The following is a 21,953-nucleotide window of genomic DNA, read 5'->3' as shown; positions in this document are numbered from 1 at the left end:
CCTGTCCCTTCACACTAGTAACATAGAACCCGTTATTCTTCTGGCTCATCCACCTTAGTCGGGGATATGTACTGAGCCAGGATTTCACCAGCGATCTATTTTACTTACCAGACAAGCCTCGGAGACCCTACTACTCCTTCCGTATGCGACCCTTACTAGGTGATATCGCAATGAAAGTTTTATAATGGACTCGTAGCTATCATTCACTCCAGAAACAAAGGTCCTAATTAGTGCTTCCAGTTACTCTTTTAACCCTGCACTAATGATTCAAACTTAGTGACTTCAACAGCTAACCGGATTCTACTCACCGTTTAGCTAAAATACTTCCCCGGGGATTCGGACTACACTGAACATTTACAAACAATTCTGGGTTAATTCAACATGCAATATTTATAGCAGCAATGCAAAATCATGTACATTTATATAAAAAAAAACACATTTCATAAATTTCGAAAAAATACAGTAGAAATCAGCAGCACGTTTTATTTTCACGGTTTGTTTATGACCTATCCTGTCTACCTAATCTAACTAGTCCAAACCATCCTCTGGCTACCAGAAATTACTGCTAGAGCGCGCAGTTTTCCCCAGGTCACCCGAGTTACCAATTCCTTCACACGCACTGGGCCCTTGGCGCGAAAAGAAACCTTTTATTACTCCACTAATTTGATTGGGTGATCCGGGGTGAGGATTTCTCCTCCTGCACGCTGCTAAGAGTAATCAAGTTTGGATTTACCTCTGCTTACCATGTACCCGACTTACCACGGGCACAATTCTTACGACGGACCTGGAGCTATTAGGGAAAATAGTAGACAGGCCTAACATCCAATACACTTTAAAATCAGTAATATACTTTCCACAATTCTGTAAAATGACCACAGACACCTGATGAAGTCAAAGAAACTTTATATAAGAATTCAAAGAGAAGATGCCAAGATAATAAGCGATACACAGAGTAATATATCAAACATTAAAATCAACACCAATAGGTAACTTTGCATCAAAAATAAGACCATTAGGATATATGGGAAACTAAAGGTAGAAGTTTTAGAACAAAAACTAGTCACTGCAATTTTATACTAGAACGTAGGATTGGGGATGAGACCTAGAACATGTACTTAACCTAAGTATTTAAGCTATTCTTGCTAAGTTCACTGCAAACCACTAAAGGAAAGGGGAAAAAACGGGAACATGCTATGGTTTTATAAAATCAATGAGTTTCTAAAGGATGGGGGGAGAGAAGGAACCAACTAAAATTCAGACACGTATAATCGCAATGGCAATAAAACAATAACACAGGTAAGAATGCTTTTACCCGATCAGATAAAAGAGAGAGAGAGAGAGAGAGAGACGTAAACCCACAATCTATATTTACCTAGTTCAGATTGAAGACCAACCCTGGCCACGGGTCAGTTGGGAAGACGGGGACAGGGACCCTCAGAAAGGGAATGCCAGAATGCGAGCAGGTACAGCTCACGGACAGTAAGGACAGGATACCCCTCAGGTTCAGGTCAAGGACTGGGCCTCCCAGGGTACGACCAACACCCACAGCTTCGGACAGCAACGCCTGCGTTACCCCCTCCTGCAAGTAATCCGCCAGAAACCCCGATTGGATTTTTCGAATTCCCCAGCAAAGTGCTTCGCCAGCACTTAGGATTTTCCACCCCTTAGGAGATTGTGGAAAGTATGGACAAAGTGCTCCGCAGCACTTTCAGAATGAGCACCTATTGAGATCGTAGGGTCAGTGACAGGTCTGCTACTCGGACAAGTCGGACAATTTTCCTAAGCTAAACTAGGGCAATTATACGGTTTTGGGAACCCCTAGACCACCCACTAATGTTGCAAGTGACAGTTTCCCACATTGTGATTGGTCAGGAGAGGTGGTGCGGTCATTACCACCTCCTAGAATTCAGTTTTCTCATGTTTAATATTCAATTTTGCACACCCGCCCCCCGAGTTCACGTTCCCATGCATGGAATACAGCAGTACAGGACAGTTCACAATAGGTAGCAACAGTATTGCTTTTTCCAAGGTAAGACTCCGTATTCCCAGCGATGTTCCCAGGCGCATTGTGCTTCAGGAGCCAGCTGGCTAGATTTAGCTTCTGCGCGGTTGGAACTTTCTCCGGTCATGTGACGGTGCCCAGCAGAGCTTCAAGTATGGCTCCGCTCATGATTGCCCCAGCCCACAAAGACGCGGTACATGAAAAGTAAGCGAAAACAAATTAAAATCATACATAAAAACGATCGCACTGTATACCAAGATAAAACTTAACCAACCCTTACTTTATAATGACTATAGCATTAAGGATTAGTGCGAAAAGACAGATAGGCTAAAGCAGCTGCAGCTAGCAGAGAGCGTGGTGAGAGACAAGCGGCCATATTTAGCATCAATGCGCATGAGCACAGAATCCCTCCAGAATGCGAGTGCGTCACATCACATGGGTATGACCGACGCATGCGCAGACTGAATTTCGGCAAAGCAGCCATTTTCAGTGCAAGCTTCGTTTTAGTACGAAAAGACAAACAAGCAAGCATCCTGGGGACACCCGCGTGTTGGGAAAAACGCTTTATAAATGACGAATAACGAGGTTAATATTATTATGCAGTTTAGACAAGGGTTTTGCATACGAGCAAGGCGTTTTACGGGCAAATCCTTGCTCCATCAGTCTTGCCACTCAAGGGATAACAACACATTGCCTTGAACACCTTAAAGGCATACCATTTCCTCCTCCATTCTCTACCCAAAACCCAACAGAGGTTCACAGCAACAGAAAGAACTACGTACACAAAAATGAAAAAAGCTATTGGTCAAAAGAAAAGCAGAATGAGAAACAATAAACAATCAATGTCTTACATGAACATAAAAAATACAAGTTGTTAATGTCGCACATAGCTATAACAAGTGGCCTGCGGAACTTCTGTTCACCCAAGATCAACCCTTCTCCTTGTTCCCTCCACATTTCATGCTGCACCATATGCCTCACTCACCAAAGAGTCATCAGCTTCAACCTCTTGATTCATTCCAGACTGGCATGACACACACAAAGCCATATCATCCATCAACATAAAGCCAATGCTGCTTTGCTCCAACCCTATCTTACAACTATTGTCCCTTAGGTAGAGCACCACCCTTGTGTATTCCATTTTACTTCATTCTCCAAAGTAACAACCATTCCACTCTCATTTCTAGCCTTGAAGATGCCACGGAACTTGAACAAATCACCCCTTACCCAGTTAAAATTTACTTTTACCAAATCACAGACCCTTAAACCACCTTCTACACGAACCATCCCACCAACTTCAGCATAACACACCATAACACCCGACACCAACTCTTACCTACATGCAGGATCTAATTTCCCACCAGGCTTTCTCTCTCCCACCATAACATATGGAGATTCTTGGGTAAGAACATTAATAGCTGTGCGGTAAACCCACTTCATTTCAACAAACATCCTTTCCATGTTTTGGGCAAACACCACTGCTATTTGACCGGCCCCTTAACCATTCGCTTGTGCTGTGCATTGATCCTTGATACTACAGTGCCAGGTTCTCCTTCATTTCCACTTAGGTTGGTTGTGTATCATTATCAGTAAAAATCATGGAAGAAATGCCTTGTTCTCTAACCTGCTCACACACATCAATGTTATTTTTGAAATAATTCCCTTCATGAACCTCACTACTCGCAACTTCTAGTAACTATCAGCCATGTACAGGGAACACTTCTAATGTCCCTTAATCCCAGCCCGCGGCCCAATGAGGTTCATACACAAATCTTACCTGGATCACATATGTGACCACTACAAGCCTGAAGACCCACACACAACATTTTCCCCTCCTTATTCTCCTAAGTGCTCTACCCACAAAAGTCTCTTGGTCATCCACACCAAGCTCCAAAATTCAGATTTTACTCTACTCTAAGGGGTTTGTCTAAATGGCCTTTGTCTGTCATATCGATGATCCTTTTGTGCATGCCTCTTGAAGGTACAAATCCATCCCCTCCCATAACCAACTTACCACCATTTACCAACAACCCATCCAAAATGGTTCAAAATGGTCTCGCAGCAGGTGAAATTGTTCTCTCCCTCTTGTTCCCTTCCTGGATGAAACGTACCACCTCCTTCATAACAGCATCCAAATCCATCCCTTAGTCCCAATTGCTAACTGTCAAAGCACCACCACTTCACTTCACATCCTGCAGCCTCACCACCGCACCCTAGTGCTTGCTAGTAAGGAGAGCGTCCCATTCCATTTCCCTTCCAGTGTAGAGGAAGGTGATACAGGAAATCAGCCTGGACATTATAAATTTCTTCTTTTATCTTATCAAAAGATTTTTGTTGACTGTCTTCCCATTTTAAACTATTTCCCTTCCTCAGGAGAATCCTTTCTGTGTTGTCAGCACATCCCTCCACAAGCTTCCAATAGTATTCAGAAAGGCCCTTAAACAATTCTAGTTGAATTTTGTCACATGGCAGAAGAGGCTAGCTTTATGGCATACATGCCTTTGGTTTAAATCTAGTCACTGATATTGTGTAAGCAGGATACTCAATTTCTCCAACTAAAAGTTTGCACTAGTCTTTTCTTAAGGTCAGTCAATCTTCTGATGACATGCTCAAAGGTAAAAGTGTCAAATTATGCTCCTCTACTGTCTCACCAACTATCAATAGATCGTCTTGAAATTAGAACATGTTGTTATTCATCTCTTTAAAAACTTCAACCATCATTCTTATTCATACACCTGCAAAGGATAGTCAAGGGCTGTCAAAATTATTATGATGACCCGCTCTCAATGTGTCATATCCCCAGGAAGGAGTTGAAAAATCAATGTCTGAAGTACCTGGAAGAGTTAAGAGCCAATGATGAAATGAAGAAAAAGTCAGTAATAGCCCATTAATTAATAATGACCTCTAACAAATTACAACCATATATAACTTTATGTATGAGTGATCGCGAAAGGTTCTTATTATTACGTTGAGTTTTTAGCTTCCCTGATATGAATATGTGGTCACGAGAATTGAATAAATGTCCTTGTGATGACCTATCAGAACAGTCAGATATCCACATTCTATTTTTCTGTAAGTTTTATACACAGCCACGGAAAAGATTGATCGTTCCCATATTGAAGGAGATGTAAGTGAATCGGTGCCGCCCCGCTTTTTTAGCAATACAGAAATTACACACTATTTTAACAGCTGCATCTATCTCTGAATTTTTTTAAAACTTTCTAGATTGCGGAAATCAATTTGTATATGAGAATCCCATCTTTAAGCACTCATTATCTGAAGTCCACTTTTATACTGTAACTTTGATTGTAGCTTTTACACACTGTAATTTTGATTGTACTTTTATGGTTGTTTTTATTGATAATAACAGAATAAAGTTTAAAAATTGAATTGAAATAGTCAAGGGCCTATGTGTAAACTGAAAAGTCCCCTCCATTGTAAAAAAAACAAAAACAATGCGGAACTTAGGGCCTGACTACGATGGCGGTGGGACCGCCACCGTCGGGCGTTGATGGTAGTCCCACTGCCATCCAGCTCATTGGAACCGACCCCCACATTAGGATACAAGCGGTTAGATCTCAACTGACAGGGGGAAGACCCCCACGTCTGACAGGATCAAGGATCCCGTCAGTGAGGCGGTCAGACTTCCATTACCTACAATGGGGCGCATCTTGCTTATGCACCGCTGTAGGAATTAGGATGTCCCTTTTTGCCAGCCCTTTCATGGCAGTTAACCCGCCATGAAAAGGCAGGCAGACAGTGACTTTGGGAGGGCTTAGCAGGGCCCCTTTTCCCCCTGGCCCTCCGCTATGGACCCTGGAGGGCATCTTTGGTGCCCCCCTAAATATCCCTGCACCATGTGGCAGGCACATGTTTTAGGAGTAGAAGAAATCATGCTTACCATTTATTATGTTGTTGGTGAATATCTGTGACTGCTATTAATTATATGGAGGTATATAATTGGAGTTTGCTCAAACATATTTAGCACTGAATGCATTGAATTCCATGAATTTTGTGGTGTCACCTTTAAAATTGTGCATCAAATTTATGACAGATGATGGACGATACATAACAATATAGTATATTAAAATGTACCCAGGCAGAAACTGAACGTGTTCGAAATATGTTTTTTGTACAGCAAATGTGTGATGCATTTTTCTCTCCCTACCTGGTAGCACTCAGCTATTATCTAAAATCAACACAGAAGATAAATAAAGAAGTCTCATTTTCATAATATATTTCTAGCTAGTTGCATTATATTTATTATGTAAAACGATTTCTGCTATATGTGGTTTCAAAATGTCTTTCCATTCACTTAAGATTCCCATCAAGGAGAATACCAAAGAAGACTGTACAAGGAGTTACTGAGAAACTACAATCGCCTGGAACGTCCTGTTATGAACGACTCACAACCTTTGCTTGTAGAATTACAGCTTTCTTTACTCCAGATCATAGACGTGGTGAGTCCGCATTTATCAACATTTGGAAGAAATGCTTTGAATGTATAAAACTCATGTTGATATTCGTGATCATGTTGCGAAACTCATCCTTTAAAAGGGAAACCAGATTTTTTTTAATCTTCTTCCACGCACTGCTTTGCTGTAACTGATGTTAGCAAATTAGCACCCCCGTGTAGGTTATTTTTCGCAATACATAGTATTCCCTGAGGTCTCTAAATATTTTTGGTTCAATGATTTGATTAAAATGTGATGGGCATCTGACGAGGGAGTTACCAGTTACTATTTGCCGAGTTGAGTATTTGTTCATGGGACGAGAGTGCATGAGGTGGAACTGTACTTGAGAGCTAGAACTTCCTAGTAAGCAAAGAGGCAATAAGCATGTTGGCACCCACCCTCAATATTAGTCATGCAGATAATATACTATCTCTCTTTAATCCATGTCCTTGTAATACACGTTTACTGAAATCAAGGTTTAGAATGCACACAAACAACAATAGATAGTAGGGATTCTGTAGCGGTTCACAGTATTAGTAGGGATTCTTCCTTTTTGATTGAACAAGTATGCCATGTCAACATTTAATAAAGGCTCCCAATTGGCGGATTTACTCTGATGAATAATTTAACATTTGTTCATTTTTACCTCGGCAGTTATGGGACTGAGCCAAAGATGATGGCACATATCTAGAGGAATGTCATATTACTTACTGTATTCTTAATTACTTGTGGTCCTCGTCCCATTCATAACTAATGGAGATCTAGTATCTCCTAGACAGATACAAGAACATAAGGGCTGCTAGATCACCCTACCCCACCCCCTCCCGCTGGGAGTGCAGCACACAGCCTGCAAAACAGCTAACCCAAAATTCACATTCTCCTCCAACACATTCTGGAGATGATAATGGCGAATAAAAGTATTCGAGGAAGCCCTGGTCACCGTCCGACACACCTCAGCAATGGTTACCCCACGCAGTTCAGCCCATGAGGCTGCCACACCTCTACTGGAACGGCCCTGCACCCCAGCCTACAGAAGATCATCCACCAGGAAATAAGCCAGCTCAATCACCTGCTTCAACCACCAGCTATTCAACAGGAGGAGGCCCTAACCTCCTTCGTAGCCGACCCTAAAGAAACAAACAAGGCCTCAGACTTCCGAAAAGGCTAAGTGCGATCCAGATACAGCAAAAGAGCATGCCTTAAAAACAAAAAAGACCAGTCCAAATCCCCAGCAGAGCTGAGAACTTCCACCAGGGCTGGCAGAACCAGCTCCTGAGATGTATGAAATTGGGATGCCACTTTAGTCACAAGAGGCATTCAACCGCAAAACCACACCAGTTTCGAAAAAAGTCAAGTAAGGCTCCCAGCCATGAGAGCACCCAACTCTCCAATCCACTGGGCCGAAGTGATAGTCAACAAAAAAATCACTTTAAAAGTGACAAACTTAATGTCAACCAACTCCAAGGGCTCAAAGGGGGCTGACGCGAGAGCCCTCAAAACCAAAGGCAGATCCCACAGCGGAAAAAGCGTCTTCACCACAGGGCGGGTCAGAGAGAAACTGCAGAGTAACCTGACCACCAGATCCTCCACATCTGAAAAGCCTTAATTGCAGCCCACTGGGCCCTCAACATAGACATGGCCAGGTGCTTCTCAAAGCCCTCCCCTAGAAATTGTAAGACGTTCGGGAGGTAACACTCCAAGGGAGACAGAGCAAGTGAACCAGTCCAAAGGCCAAATTTACCCCGATGACGCTCATAAGACTTTAGAGTGGAAGGATGACGAGACTGCTGAATAGCCAGCGCTAGGTGTTGGGCAGCCCCCGCCACTGCAACCCCCTCCTCTCAACTTCCAGACAGAGAGCCGGAGTCATGGAAGAGCCAGAGCCTGGACAGCCCATAGAGGGGAAGGGAAGCAGAGCACCATCCAAGGACCCTGAACAGCCAGCAGCCTGAGACAAGATAACTAAGACCGATGGCGCCAAAATGGCACCACCACAATCAGCAACCTGGACTCACCCCAAGATGAGTCAGAAACTGAGGAACCAGAGCAATTGGAGGTAAAACGTACAACAGGCGGTAGGGCCAAGGCAATGTCAGACCATCGACTCCCCAGGTCCTCACCTGAGGATCACAGCAACAAGACTGAGGAACCTGAGCATTGTGCTGGGTAGCAAAATGATCCATAAAGATGTTACTCCACCCAGACGAACATAGGCGGAGCCACTGTACCGAAGTACTTGGACTGAATCCCCCTTGATTGTTCAAATATGCTACAGTGACCTGGTTGTTAGAATGCACCACCAGGTAAAGACCCAATGGCAAGGCCTGAAATCCCCCAACAACCCGGGACACAGCCATCAACTCTCTCCAATTGAAGGACCTCCGCCCCTCTCTCAGTGAGCAGCGGGAAAGCAAGGGCCATCCCCCAGCGTTGCACCCCAATCAAAAGCAATGGCATCCGTCAACAACACCAACGGGGATCAGGTTGCAATGGCACACCCCACTCCAGATGGACCACCTGAGTCCACCCATCCAAATGCGGGTAAACCGCTGGGCATAAAGTGAACACCAGATCGAAATTGCTGGAGCGAGGATCCCCCACAGACAACAGATACAGCCACAGAGGGCGGAGGTGATACCTGGCCCAAGATACTAGAAACACTGACGCTGACATGTACCCCAACAACTGCAACCACAGGCGAACAGATAGATAGGACTTGCCCATCATTTCCGGACCAAGGAACGAAGCACTCGGATCCAGGCAACCAGCTGAAACCACCCTGCTGAGGGTGGTCCAGAAACGGGCCCCAGTGAACGTCCTGTCCTGTCCTAAGAAGGTACCTGCTGACACTTCTTCCAGTTCATAAGAAACCCGTAGGCCTTCAGTGCGGCACACACTATCTCCAGATGCCCAGGATCGGGCCCCTGATGGAGCATGGAGGAGCCAATTGTCCAGATACGGGTACAGTAGGGTCCCTTTGTGTTAAAGGGAGGCCACCGGAGGGGCCACCACCCTTGTAAACACCCTGGGGGCCAACCTCAGGCCAAATGGAAGGACCAACAACTGGTAATGTACCCCTGGATGCAGAACCTCAGAAACTTCCAGCAGAGGGGATGAATGGGCAGATGATAGTAAGCATCCTGCAAATCCTGTCATGTAGTTCCTATAAAAAGTATACAGGATCTGCGCGTTTAGAAAACATACACTGTAGGATTGGTGTCAGACAAACTCTGATCAACCCCACTGGGTATGTTGGCCTTTTGTACCAACTAGCTCACAGTGCCACTAGAATCTCCTCTTACCAAGGAGAGAATAGTTCCTGGCAACCATCGAACATTGCAACCCTGATCCCTCAGGACCATCGAAACAATATACTACCTTTCGCTCAGTCACTCCTGCTTACTTAGTCTGTCTCAGAGAGATGCACAGAATAAACCGGCTGGGCGTTTTCAATAAGAATTTATTGAACAGTTGTTGTTCTGGTGTAAAATAGATGAGCTGTAACAGCGTTAGGCAGTATAAGATATAAATGATTAGCAATACTATGAAGGTAAATGGATGGTATTATTCTACCATCTTACAATAATCATGAATACATCCAAGTATATAACAAACTAAAGATGCGTACTCCTACGATGCTTCCCTAACTAGTTGTACCTAAGTGTACCTAGCATGTATGTAGGGGTTAAGCCAAGAATCCCTCTAGGATTTAGTTAACCCTATTACCTGAAGTGAGAGACTGTGGGACCCCGTCCTGGTCTCGAGTTGGACACCCTGCCAGGGATGTTAGACCACTGCGAGCTGGAGTGTCTGCATGCAGGAACCACTGAGTCTCTGGTCAGTGTGTCGGTCAGGAAGACTCGGTCTCCTCGGTCTCATCTTAGCAAGATGTGATGTGTATATATACTCATAGGTCTCACAGGGGTCCTACCTTGCTGTATTACTGTGTCGGTCTAAGGATGACTTTGGGCATGAACTTTGTACATAGATTTTATACAGGAGATGGTAGTCCTGCTGTGCTTCCAAGAATCCTCATGCATAATGTATGATATTTCAAACTAGGGAAAAACCTGCGTTCTGAATGCAGTGTAGTGTCTAGGTAAAAGGTCAGTCCCTGTAAACCGTGACAAGTGTAATGTAGGGAAGAATATAGGTGAAGGGTAATGAAGTTACCGAGGCCTATATTATGGTACCCCTATCTAATATAACACCCACTCCTCTTCCGAATGGAGGACATAGTTACATTTCTAAAGGTACCACTAGGCTGACTAGATATTGGTACGCAAATCATTAAAAGCATTAGTTTTTTGTTTTGTTAAAAAAATGATGTTTAAAAAGTTAAAAGGTTTAAAAAAATAAACAATTCTAAAAGAAAAAATGGAAGTTGACTTTCGGGCTATCGCTCTAATATGTCCGCAGGTATAGTTCAAACTACTATAAGCATTTGAAAGCCATGCATGCTCAAAAAGAATGTACATTTTGATACAGAGTTCCAATTTTCCGTTTGTTTTTCAAAAGTTGAATATTTTCCCAGCACACGACGGGTCAAATGAGTCAAATGTTTGTGTCCTGGCTGGTGGACGCAACATTTTTGTTGATTGCCTCCGCGGTCGACTGTCCCTCTAACACCTCACATAGTATGTCAATTGAGCGCAGATGATCTTCGTATTATCTACAGCCGGTGGTGGGGCAGCCTGTGCGCCACACAAGGCCTGGGTGTCAGAGGAGGAGCCGGTGTCTATACCAACAGGAGCAGATACTACCTGTGGTGGCTCTAGACATACCGCCAGCATGGGAATACACTGGGGACATTGCAGAACATGAGCCATTATCGGGTCCAGTAAAGCATCAACGTCCAGTTGCGCATATGATGGGGGTGTCAGACAGAGATCCAACACGCATTCTTCTCCGCAAAACAGGTATCGAAGGACAGGTAAGATGCAGTCCATCCAGACTGGTCTAAATGACAAGACCCAAGAAGCACTTAGTTCCCTTATGCGAGGTGTGCCTAGAAGTTGTACCATGTGATCATGGTATTTTCTCCCCAGGAGTACTGTTTCCATCTTCTTGGTGACTGGGACATCCATTGCGTAGTAGAAAAACAACAATCAGGATACCTGCTATTAGAAACCGGATCAGCGGCAGCCCTCTAAATATGCTTCCAAATACGGAGTGTATAAAGTTTGGTATAACTCCGATGACTGTCTGAAAGGTGCTTAACAGTCCAGAACCTATGGTCTTGAACAGATGGACAAGGCCTGTCGTATCAGACATGTTAAAGATACAACTCAACATTTCTACGAAATGGAAGGGGCAATTTGTACATATAAATGCCTGTATCTCTGCCAAAGACCTTGCTGCTTGAAGATCAAAAGTCTCTCGAGCGGAGGTTAAGGGCACAGGTTTCTGTATAAGCATTGCTTTCATTCTGCTCAAAGCATCAAACCCTTTTAATGAAACATTTAGTGAAGGCCATAACGGTGCCCCCCTGACTGTATATATGTTGGTGGAAACAATACTTGCATACCGCAAGTAACTCTGGAACTCACGGTTAAGATATGCCATGCCCAGAAGCATCCCAAAGCAACCTTGATCAATCAGCAACAAGTAACTCCAATTAGAAAGTAGCCTGAACACTAGAGTGATCACGGCAGCTGGGGCACCCTTTAAATGACAGGATACGTTTGCTACCGAACTGTTATAGGCCCCATGAAGCATTATACCCTGGCATTTAGGTGATCCATGCTATGTATTCTCGGGTTTGTACCGCTCAGAAACACTTCTTTTTCCCCACTCCAGCTTAGAACTATGTACAGTAATTCCCAAGATTCCTTGATGAATTCCCTACCCATTTCTTCATATCTGCCTGCATGCATTTGTTCAAGGCAATATTGGAATTAAAAAGTTGTGACCTGAAGAGTTATGTGGCCATGGATTAGCCATTCTGTGGACGGTGACTCTGCACTGTAAATGCTAATCCATCCAGTTTTTCAATACGCAGCATTGTATATTTCGCTCCCCTTTGTGCCATTTCTATCTGTTTCTCTGCCGGATTGTACGAAGAAAACAGAAACGTATTGCTTATGAAATGCCATGGCACATGGCCTGCGCGCAAAGATTGCAGCGTCCAGCTTCATATCATAATAGACCGTAATTGTGATTGCCCTTGTTGTAATATGGACAGATCCAGTTCTAATACATCAATAGCAGAAAATACAATGTTGCCTAGAGAATATATTCTGGAGGTTAATGTTGTTAACCCATTATCAACCACTGCTAGAGCTTTCTCTATGTTTATACAATCTTTTTCTCGTAATCTTTCTGCGGCCTCTTGTGATATTTTTCAATTCTCATTGTAGACAGCATAATAGAAACGTTTGATGTGGCTTCCTAGAACCTCATAAAAAATCCTGTAGGTCCACATCCTCTGTAAGTAAGGATAAGGGTTGTTTCACGTGTGTAAGTGTTGAGGTTTTTAGCCAATCGAGGCATAACTTCCCAATACTATATGATGTCGCTACCCCTGGGTGTTGTCTCTGTACATAACATGGATCTGGCCTATTGGTACTAAATCCTTTGGTTTTACCCAAGAATCTTTTCTGACACCTATTGGTGTCTGTGGGCCAAATCAAACATCCCTTCCAATCGGGGTCTGATCTATTGTCTTGCATGATGTCATCTAGTGTAACCTCTTCTTATGATGTTATATTACTCTCAGTGTGCGATGGTGTGGGCATCCGAGGTGTATTCAAATCTTTGTTCTTGGCTAATCCTAGGCAGGTTGTTTGTTTCACCGTTTAATTCAAAAACTTTATTTGCTGGGGAATAAGGCATGCTCTAAATAGTGCCTCTGTTCCCTGTGCCTGCCAGTCCCTAGTACCCCAGACCGATTTTAAGTCTATGGTGTCTTTCCATAAGTCGAAACCCTGTTAAAACAAATGAGCAATGAAGGTAGCAGAATGAATCTGTTTGGTGTTGGTTAACATATGTTTCCGTGCTGGTGTTGGTACAACCTTATAATAATATGAGGCTGGGTCTGATTTGTTCAACCCTGAAAAATATGGACAATTCTGTGCAAATGTTTTTGAACTGCTCTTTAGTGATGTTGGGTAATGTTCCAATTGGTGGCATTGAAAACATTTCTGGGATTAGCAGATTTATGCAAAAAGTGATGACCAGAATTTTTTTAAATTTTACGGAGTATTATATAGCACGAACTGGACCTAAAGGTATCGGGTATCAGAGCGCTTTACATAGCACCAGTTGTGTTACATGAGGACACATTCATTTTTGTTAGACACGGGGAGATTTGGGGCCATATTTATCAATGTTAGGTTTTGCGATTCTCAAATAGCAAATTTTTGTGAACCGCTATTTGAGAATTGCAAAATGCTATGTATGTAGGATTTGCAATAAATTTTGCTAATCCTTAATTGCGAATCGGAAGGCATTCTAAATTTGCGATTCCCAATTAGAGAATCGCAAATTGAGAGTGCAATTTCCAGTGTGCCAGGGTGTCAAAAGGACACCCTGTTGCACCCCTGAAATGAGCATAGGTGCACATGTGGCGCACATACATGCTCTAAGGGCATGTGTGTGCGCCACATGCCATTTCGAAAAATTCAAAAATTAGCATTTTTGAAAGAAATCGCAAATCACCACCAACCTGTAGTTGGTGGTAATTTGCGATTCCTTATGCCATATTCACACAACTTGGGTGCTTCATACATTCCATTTAAGGAATCGCAATTTACGATTCCTTAAATGCATTCGCAAAATAAGGAATCGCAAATTTTGCTATTCCTTATTTTGCGAGACAGTTGTGCTTTCATACAGAGCACTAGGCCAAATTGCGATCGCAAACGCTGAAATTCAGCAAATTTCACCAATCACAATTCGTCTTGATACATATAGCCCTTAGTGATTTGCCCAGAATCACAGGATGTTCTGCGTCATTGCCGAGTCTCAAACTCAGTTCCCCCAATTCGAGGTCGAACACCTTAGCCGTTATGCCAACTCCTCTCCCATGTTGATAGCAATACATTGTTTCAAAGTCTGATGTGCCTTCTAACATTTCATTATTAGAAAAAGCTATAGATTTTTCTAAATCAGCAACATATTTACAGTTTAATAATCCCAATCATTGGAAAATGTACTGGAGGTAATGATATCGCTTAATGAAATCTTAAATAGATGTGGTATTTTTAAAAGTCCAGTCTGGCCAAATATATTGTACACAACTGTGTCACACACTATACCGTCAGGTATAGGAACTGCTGTAATGTTCTCTATGAGAGATCTCTTTTTTCACGATGTGATGATAGGTGTGGTTTCAGAATCGCATTCACTTTTTGTGCTGCAGAACGTTCTTGAAGATAAGTCCCATTAATAAGCATACAAAAACCAGTTTCTAGGCCTATCCAGAAAAGAATAATGTAGATGAGATTTTTGTTCTAGCACAGTTTCAGGTTCACTTGGATCGATTGAAAACGTATCAGTCAATGAAATAGCCAGATGCAGTTCAATCAATTTTCGGTAATTCCACAGGTTTTGGGGAAACTGTAGCTTGCTCTTGTTGGGGCATGTTGACGTAGATGTCCGCGTTTGGTCGAATAGAAATGTGTCTTTCTGTTGAGCTCTCATTTTGAACTTTGGTATCGAGAGGAAAGGGTTCCATTGCATTGTTGCATAGTCCTTCATTCCGTGTAGGTGATTCTTCAAACGTGATGAGTCTTTCTGTTTGGACTTCTTGTATAGTTGTGAGAGGCGGGTGTCTGTTACTCTGGAGTCCCCGTGGCCTACTATTCAGTATCGGCCACATTGTGTGGTTTGATTTAGTACATTGAGACAAATCTTTTCTCATTTTTACCAGCAAGAGGTGGCAGAAGTACTGTTCTCTTTGATTCAACTTCCAGGACAGGTACAGGCTTTCTGTATGATGGCCCAAATTCTTTTTTGTCTGCTATTTCTGCCTTACCAGAGCCCCAACTTTAGAGATCCAGAAAGGTCTTGCTGTGACACTTTTTGCCTCCCCAGTGGCAGTTCTTTTCACCTGGACATTACTCTGTAGTGCCCTGGATTCATTTAGGTCCTGTAAAACAGCCAAACGTTTATGGATGTCAAAAGGTTTATCATCCACCACTGTGCCTTCACAATCAAGATTAGGTACCCACATTCTCGTCCCAAATAGGCTAAGGACCGACACCCCCTAGAAAACTTCTTGGCTGATTACTTAATGCCCTTTGAAGTCCATACAGATGTTTTACCCAATTTTCTCCCGAGCCTAATAATCTAGCTGTTAAGGACTGCTTTAAGTCCCGGTTTTTCCTCTCCACAACCAAATTTCCTTCGGGATGGTACGGAAAGGAGTACCGCAATGCTACACCCAAACTTCCCTTGGCTTCCTTGCAAGCCCTAGAGCTAAATGCGGGGCCACAATCAGAATGTAATGTGCCAATTGCGTAGATGTCTCTATAAAGACTCGCAAATCTTTTATAACAGTTTGAGCGTCAACCGAGCGCTGGGGCCACACCCAAAGAGACCTAGAGCAGGAATTCACTGCAACCATGATATACTTGTAAACCCCATCAGATTGTAAGGGGCCGCAGTGGTCCAAATGGACACACACCAGTGGTTTGTCTGATATTAATAATCGTATCTGCGCTGGACATGTTACGGTGGAGCCTTTCGCCTGCTGGCAGATGTTGCATTTCAAGATGTAGTCCTTAGTCTGCTTTCTTAGTCCTGGCCACCAATAGTGCTGTTTCAATAAAAAACAGTCGCTGTAACTCCTGCACGTGTAGACCCTATACCCTCGTGTGCTGCTATAATTAATCCTAACCTATGATTCATATTTGGTATTATTCTATCCCCCACTCCAGAAATTTGAGCAAACGGAACATTGTTTGCATCTAATTTGTAGGTGTATTTTCATTATCTCACCGTCTATTCTCTTTTTTTAACAAGTGATTGCACCTACGGAAGCCAAACGTACAGCCGCCTTTGCGTCTTTGTCAGCCAATGAATTCCCTTCAATGTGAACGCCATCACGTTGATGACTCAGTGTATGTATCACGTGAGCGCTTGGTAGTACGTTTTTCAACTTTACTACCTGTTCCCATAGCGTTTTGCGTTTTGTTGTTCCACCTTTTGCATCCTTAAACCCGTTTTGTCCCCAGTGATGTAAATATTCATTATATGAGTGTACACAGTAAAAGGAATTGCACATGATTGGTGTGGGGAATTCTCGATCTGTATTTACCAGTGCCAGTATTAGTGCTTTCAGCTGATTCAAAACGCATCTCAGCATTTGTGTACAAATTTGATTTGTATGCTGTTAGATAGGTGTACCCAGATTGACCTGCAACTATACAGATCACCAGGCGTACATTTACGCGTGTCTGTAAGTGTTTTGAAGATATCATGTCAGCTTGTAAGGAACAAAGAGTATCTGTGTGTCCTTGTGTCCACTGTCTAAGAGAAAAGTCAGGTTTTATCAAATCGTAGAAAAACTTTACTCTTTCCTCACAATCTAAAATGTAAGTTCTGCTAAAGTTCAGGAATCTCAGTATTAATTGTAAATTGTTTTATTATTTTGGAGGTTGGAGCAGGTAAGTTACCTGCTAGACTTTTTCCTTCACTTGAAAGCTCATATCCTGGAAAAAGGAAATTAAGGTGGGAAATCTTCGATTATTTTGAAGTTGAATTTGTAACCCTCAGGTGCGAATCCCAAAATTATGGTGTTTACTCTGCTCCAGTGTTCCTCCAGGTCATCATCCATAAGATAAATATCATCTACATAGGACAATGCCTCTTCATCCAGATTTTGAAGTAATTCAGTTACCCTAACCAAAAACAACCCCGGGCTGTTGTTCTACCGCTGGGGGAGTCGACAAAATTGATGCTGGGACCCCAGCACGGAGAATGCTGTCAAATATCTGCTCTCAGGTGCTATATTTCGGCAAAAAAATCCATTTGAGCTATCTAGGGTTTTGTATTTTTTCCACACAACATTCTTCATCAATGCAGCACTGTGTGCATTCTGTACTGCAAATGTTTTAGTGCAAGTGTTTAAATGTCTGTAATCCAATACTAGACGGTATGTGTTGTTTTGATACAGGAAACAAAGGGTTATTTATTTGAGAGGTGCATGTTTCAATCAGTCTTTGGTATTCAAGTGGATCTAAGATCTCCATGACCTGTTTTTAGGTCTCGCATGCGCGCTGCGCAGGCAAAAAGACCATTAGCTATCGCTCATGGCAACGCATGCACGTCTGGCGAATCACTTGCGGGAGCGAGCGGCGCCATATGGCAGCAATTATCGCTCCCGCAAGGGAATCACGCAGACCCCCTCCTCACCCCTGCTGCGGCATGTGGCGCACGCGCTTGTTGTCAGCTGCTTGTGTGCTGAGAGTTTCCACTGCTTCAGCTCCTTGGGGTATCTCTGCGGCTCTTGGTTTGTAGGTGAACCAGAGAGATGTATTGATGTCCGAGACCCTTGGGCGCTCAGATAGTGTGTCAGTAGGCCAAAGGGCTGGCACCAAAAGTCCTGCTGCATGCGACAGTAACGAGAATTAATTACATACCAGTCGAATCCGTAGCAGCCAATTGGTAAACTAATTCGTAATTTTAGCTGCACGTCTATATACAGTGATCTGGAAGCCTGTCCAGGTGCTTTCAGGCCCACTTTTGTTCAGTTTTCTCCTACTTGACAAAAAGGCCTTCTTAGTTTGAGAGAGTGAGACTGCTTCGGGGAGTACGGGACCGAGCCAGCTGTTTGTCCTGTTTGTAATGCTTGTTCGTAAAACATGCCTCGGATTACAGCTGCATGGGGCGGCACTGATCATCCCTGATACTGTCTGTGCAGCGGAATATTCCTCAGAATCAGGATGGAACCGATAAATACACTTTTGGAGTGACAGTAGCATGACAGATCTGGCCCCCTTAAAGTGTGGTTTGCTGACTTTTGCATAACAGTTGCAGATCGTTTAGTTAAACTTTATTCAAACGTGTGCTCTGGCTTGTAGAGTGTACATTTACTCCGCTTACAATGAGCAGAAACTGGTTATTTAAGAGGAATCCTGATATGGATGCAATTGAGGACACTGAAGCACTTAGTGTTGTAAATGTGTCTTTTACTAAAATGAGTATTTGCCCCGTCTGTCTCTTAAATCCGTCTATTAGTGTTGATACGACCAAAGTGCAAGTTGCTACCACTGAAGTCGCATCTTTCCCACTGCTTTTCTTAAAGTTATGTGATGGGTCTTATATGAAGTCTTAAAGTTTAGGATTCTCCATATGGGATGCCTCTTTGATTCACAGCCTTATAATACCCCATCTTAAATGGAGAGCCTGATACTTAATATTTTGTTTTACATTATTTTTCATCTCCTTTTAATCTTCACAAATGATCAGTCTTCAAATAATTCAGATCTCTGCTGAGGCCGAGTGATCCTAGAATAGCCTCCTTGAGAAAAAAAGCACTTTCATTTAATTTACTGGCCAATTTCCAAGGGTGTTGGTTGTGAATCTAGGGAGTATTGTTCCAGCTGGGAATGTTTTCCTTTCACCAAGGGATCTTTCTCATACTGGGATTACTATACCAAGAAGGTAAAAAAAATCCTTTGACCAGAAACCATAGTTTGTGGTTATTTCTGTGAAACAATCTGAATGCTGGTTCTGAACAAAAAAAACAGACGATTTTATGTGCTGATCAATGGAAATCAAGATGTCTGACTTACAAGAAAGGCACATTTAAATTCTCAATATTGTATTGACTTTAAAGGAGCAAATTGAACAATCTCCTCTTAGCTAATCATAACGGAAAGTTTATTTTCTATTAAAGAAAACAGATGCAAGAATTATGCTTACCGTTTTTAAGTGTTGTAGGGCTCACACCAATAGGGAGAGGTGTGGCGCCGCGGCCAGGGCGACTGACGCTGGAATCTGGGGATCACGGTTCGATCCTCGGCTCCGGCGGCAGGTTAGCCCAGCACCATGTGACTTTGGGCAATAGCTTGCTTAATCTTCCTGGCATCCCCCAGCGTCTAGAGACCCTTACGGGTGATTGTTCGAGCTTTACAAAATGTGGATTACTGTTCACGAGGTACACGTGGCAAGGTCACTGCAATAAAGGAAAGACTAAGTGAACGAGACAGTTTACAGAAATGCAGGTGTTTTTGACGGATGAATACTCGGACAGATGGATATTACATTGCATAACTGAAGTCTTTTAAAAGTTTATAGTAAAACAAGGAGTATTATCAGGTGTAGGTGCATGTCAAGCTATACAGACTTATTCGGGGTTTCACAGGAATTTCCTTGATGAGAGGGAGATGTGTAGCCCGGAGATGTAGGTGTCGTACAGCAACGGTATACAGGTTAGTTCACTTAGATTAATCGAGCACACATTAAGAAGGCAGCAGTGGCAAGCATACTAATAAGTCGGAGACCCTGACTGAATAGTACCTAGTAGACGAACGGTAAAGAGTTCTACAAGCAATGTTTGAATATATTGTTTAAACAAGCATTGGCCTAGCCAATAGGTCTTACTTTTGGGACCTTAGACGTGTTTAGTTACCCAGCACAATATCCTTGATGCAACAACATCAAGAGTTGCATGGCTAAACACTTATAAGGTCCCAACGGCGGGATCTATTGGCTATGCCAATGCTTGTTTAGCTTCTTACTTTATTGGATACCACCTATGTGCAGTTGCAGTATGTTTTAATGGAATTATGTGGTGGGTTGAATCTTAATCCCATCCAACATAGGGGGTCATTAGGATGATGGGCGGAGTTTGTCCCACGCCCTCCTATCAAGAAACGGGACCGCCCACCATGAGGGCGGGGGTCCCGTGGGGGCAATTAGTATGCGCCCGCCACAGTGTCGGGTGCATCCTGCATTCCTGTCATTGTGGCGGGCGGTGCATTCAGCACCACCCGCCACAATGCCAGGAAGGCATGTTGTGCACTTCCATGCACAACATGGCAGGCATGTCGCGGTGCCTGCCATGTTGTGCATAGAACTGCTGGGGGGTACCATTGGTACCCCCATGCACCCCTCACCCCCAGAGTACCTGGGGGCCCGCAACGGGCCCCCACAGTCCATTCCCACATGCCTTTCTGTGGCCGTAATGCTGCCACAGAAAGGCATCTTTCTGCACCCATCATAATATGGATGGCGGTGTCTAACAGACACCGCACCATATTAAACCGTTTTTCGCCCAGTCAACTCGTTGACCGGGCAGAAAAGCGGCAGACGTCTTCCTGTCTGCCGCGGTCCCCCCCGCCATACTAATATGGCAGGGAGGAAATGGGCGGCGGCCGGGCTAGGATGTAGGGCGGGCAGTGGCGATCCGCCCTACATCTTAATGGGCCCCATAGTGTTTATATAATGCTGGGGCTTGGGCTACTGCCCCCTCCTGCGCGTATGTATATTTTAAATATTTGGGAACATGGTCGGAGAATGCTGGTAATATTACCATTTCTACCCTAGGGCAATCCATGACGAATGCCCACGGCCAATCCTGTTCAGCTAACAAAATGTCATAGCTAAACGTTAGGTCTCACAAAAGAGACCTTTAACTGTCCTGAATTTGTCCTCCTCCATTTGGAGTGTTATTTCATATAATTTGTGTGGGACACTTACCCTAGTATCAGGTGTTTCCACCGTGATATAATCATTCAAGTCCGCTGTCACCAGAAATTCCATCAGGTTCTGGCGAGCTATTTTTACTTCTACTGCACTGTCTAGCATCGTCAGAGCCCATTCCCCGTTCAATAGTCGAGTCCTCAGAATTCCGGGCATCTCTCATCTTTAGACCTGCAACCTTCTTCTTTTTGAACTGTGAATTTTGTTTTGATTTATCTTCTTTTTTGGAAGTATATTCTTGAGCGGGTTGCTTGTCTCTGGAATTTGTATGCTCTTCTTGTCTGTCTGACCGTCCATCTCTCTTTGAGTTTTTCGTTGAACCCTGAAAGGAACGAGATGAACGTGTATCAGTATCCTTTCTTAATATTATCCCTATTCCTAAGGTTGTACCTCCTTTCGGAGGGCTCCTGTTGAGAGGATCAACCTCTGGATAGAGATCTGTTTTTTTCAACTTTTTGTTTTGTGTTATTGTCCCACTTCTTTTTAGAAGAAGGAGGTGTCTGCTTGAATGTCTCCTTCTCGGACTACCCATTAGTTGTGGTTTTAAAGCTTTTCCACCCAAACTGTCCCTGCCTAATTCTGCATACACAGTTTCTATTATTTCTAATAGTTTGTGCTCCCTTAGGCATTGGTGGATAGCCACTGATGCTGCCTCCCCTTTATTATTTGCTTATATTGTGGCTGATAGCAGGGCATAGTTACCTAGTAACTTCATCCCTAAATTCAGAGCAGGCTCTGCTCCATACTGATTTTGTATTTGTCCTAATACATCTAGTATTGCTGCTAAGGACGGTATACCATGAGTTCTGGTATATATGTCAGCAAAAACTGTACCCCAAGAGGTA

The 21,953-nt window shown here is 43.4% G+C and overlaps 1 protein-coding gene across 1 annotated transcript in view; it reads left to right on the top strand.

The window, feature by feature from the left end:
- Nucleotides 1-21,953, top strand: part of LOC147727885 (neuronal acetylcholine receptor subunit alpha-7-like) — a 1,417,517-nt gene that overhangs the window by 445,659 nt on the left and 949,905 nt on the right. Inside the window, exon 2 of the mRNA XM_086961831.1 lies at nt 6,323-6,462. Within this exon, the coding sequence (XP_086817957.1) occupies nt 6,323-6,462 (140 nt within the window). The remainder of the gene's footprint in view (nt 1-6,322; nt 6,463-21,953) is intronic.

This window comes from Lissotriton vulgaris, chromosome 3_1 (genome assembly GCF_964263255.1).
Source record: "Lissotriton vulgaris chromosome 3_1, aLisVul1.2, whole genome shotgun sequence".
Taxonomy (NCBI): Eukaryota; Metazoa; Chordata; class Amphibia; order Caudata; family Salamandridae; genus Lissotriton; species Lissotriton vulgaris.
This window is presented reverse-complemented; position numbering and strand designations above follow the sequence as displayed.